This window comes from Phaethon lepturus, unplaced genomic scaffold (assembly GCF_000687285.1).
Source record: "Phaethon lepturus isolate BGI_N335 unplaced genomic scaffold, ASM68728v1 scaffold31600, whole genome shotgun sequence".
NCBI lineage: Eukaryota > Metazoa > Chordata > Aves > Phaethontiformes > Phaethontidae > Phaethon > Phaethon lepturus.
In genome coordinates this window covers 90-1,529 of record NW_010513082.1, presented here as the reverse complement: position 1 = coordinate 1,529, position 1,440 = coordinate 90, and the positions used below count along the sequence as shown (strand labels likewise).

At 60.2% G+C, this 1,440-nt stretch overlaps 1 protein-coding gene across 1 annotated transcript in view; it reads right to left on the bottom strand.

The window, feature by feature from the left end:
• MISP (mitotic spindle positioning) overlaps positions 1-1,224 on the bottom strand; it is a 4,093-nt gene extending 2,869 nt beyond the window's left edge. Inside the window, 1 exon segment of the mRNA XM_010289231.1 lies at positions 1-1,224. This exon segment is cut by the window's left edge and continues 435 nt beyond it. Coding sequence (XP_010287533.1) covers positions 1-1,224 — 1,224 coding nt within the window.
• Between the last annotated feature and the right edge of the window lie 216 nt (positions 1,225-1,440).

Here is a 1,440-nt window from a genome sequence, read left to right as displayed (position 1 = left end):
CACCAGCTCGCTGCTGGAGGTGAGCCGCTGGATCCCCCTCTCCTTCCAGAGGCTCTCCTCCCTCTCCATTGCCATGCGTATCTCCCGCTCGATGGGCGTCTCGTTGCTAACCTTCATCTCCTTCTCCAGACCATTGCTGCCGGCCCTCGGATCCGCAGCACCGTTGAAGGTCTCGCTGGATGCGCTTCCGTCGCTGGTGTAGCCTGCGTTGCCTTCGTTATACATCTCACCCAAGCCGGAGTCCAGGTCCTCTCTGGAAGACGCTTTAGTCAAGCTGGACACCTTCCCGGTGGGGTACGACCTTTCAGTATCAGGCCTTCTGGGAGCATAAACCTCCTCCTTCACTGCTGTCTTGCAGGACACACTATAAGCCTGATGAACAGTCTTGTCTGTCCTGCTCTGGCTGGATGCACCGGCATTACCGTAACCTGTCGCAGCCTTCGAGGCCATCTCAGGGCTATGCCACTCTTGCCTAGAGACTTTTGTCATGGACTCTGGCTTTGGAGACATGGCCTGTTGGCCTGGGCTGAAGAAAGAGCCCGGGTTGGTCTTTTCCAGCATCAGGAACTGCTGCCGAGCAGCGGAGAAGTTGATCTGCTCCGTGTCAATATTTTCAGGGTCAACAGGCGTCACCGCCCTCCCTGAGGAAGGCTTGTCAAAGCAAATGGCGAAGCTGGTGGCGAAGCTGCCCGCATGCCTGCCTTCACCCTGGCTGCCTGTGATGGCGTTTATAGAGCTCAGCTCATCCATGGAGCTCCACCTCTCGGCTATGGTGGAGCTCTTCCTCACCACCTGGCTCCGGATGATCTCCCTCCTCTCGTCCTCCAGCTCCCTGGCTTTCTCAGGTGAGATGTTCGGTGGAGGGACCCTGTGCTGCTCCTGCTCGTCCTCATCGTAAAGCTTTGAAGGCTTCCTCTCGCCTCGGTAAACCCTGAGGTCGTACAAGCTTCCTGACCTCACCACCTCCAGCTTGGACTCCCTGTCTGGGGATGGGGTCCAGACATCTTTTCCACCATCCAGGAAATACGAGGGTGACTTTGACCTCATTTTCCAGCCATAGCCGTTTTCTACCCTCTGGCTGCTGCGTTGAGCGGAGCCAAACACGTCGTCGTCGCTGTCGGCTCTCTGCTCTGCAAACGAGCCAGCTTGGCGGGCATCGCTGCGGTCGTGCTGGTGCGAAGCCTGCGGGAGCTGGAAGACCAGGTGCCTGGTGACTCTGTCCATCTCCTGGCATCGATCCGCTGCCGGCCTCGCCCTGGACCGGGGATGCTGCTCAGCTTCGAGGTCGCCCTCGGGCTCCTGGCTCCCCTGAGGGCGAGGGGCAGGACCGGCCGTCCCTGCAAGCAGGAGGGGAGAGCGGCCGTCAAGAGCAGCAGAAGGAGCGGGGGTCGGGGGTGTGCAGCTCCCTCTCCTCGCCTGCGCGGTGACCGGGAGAGACCT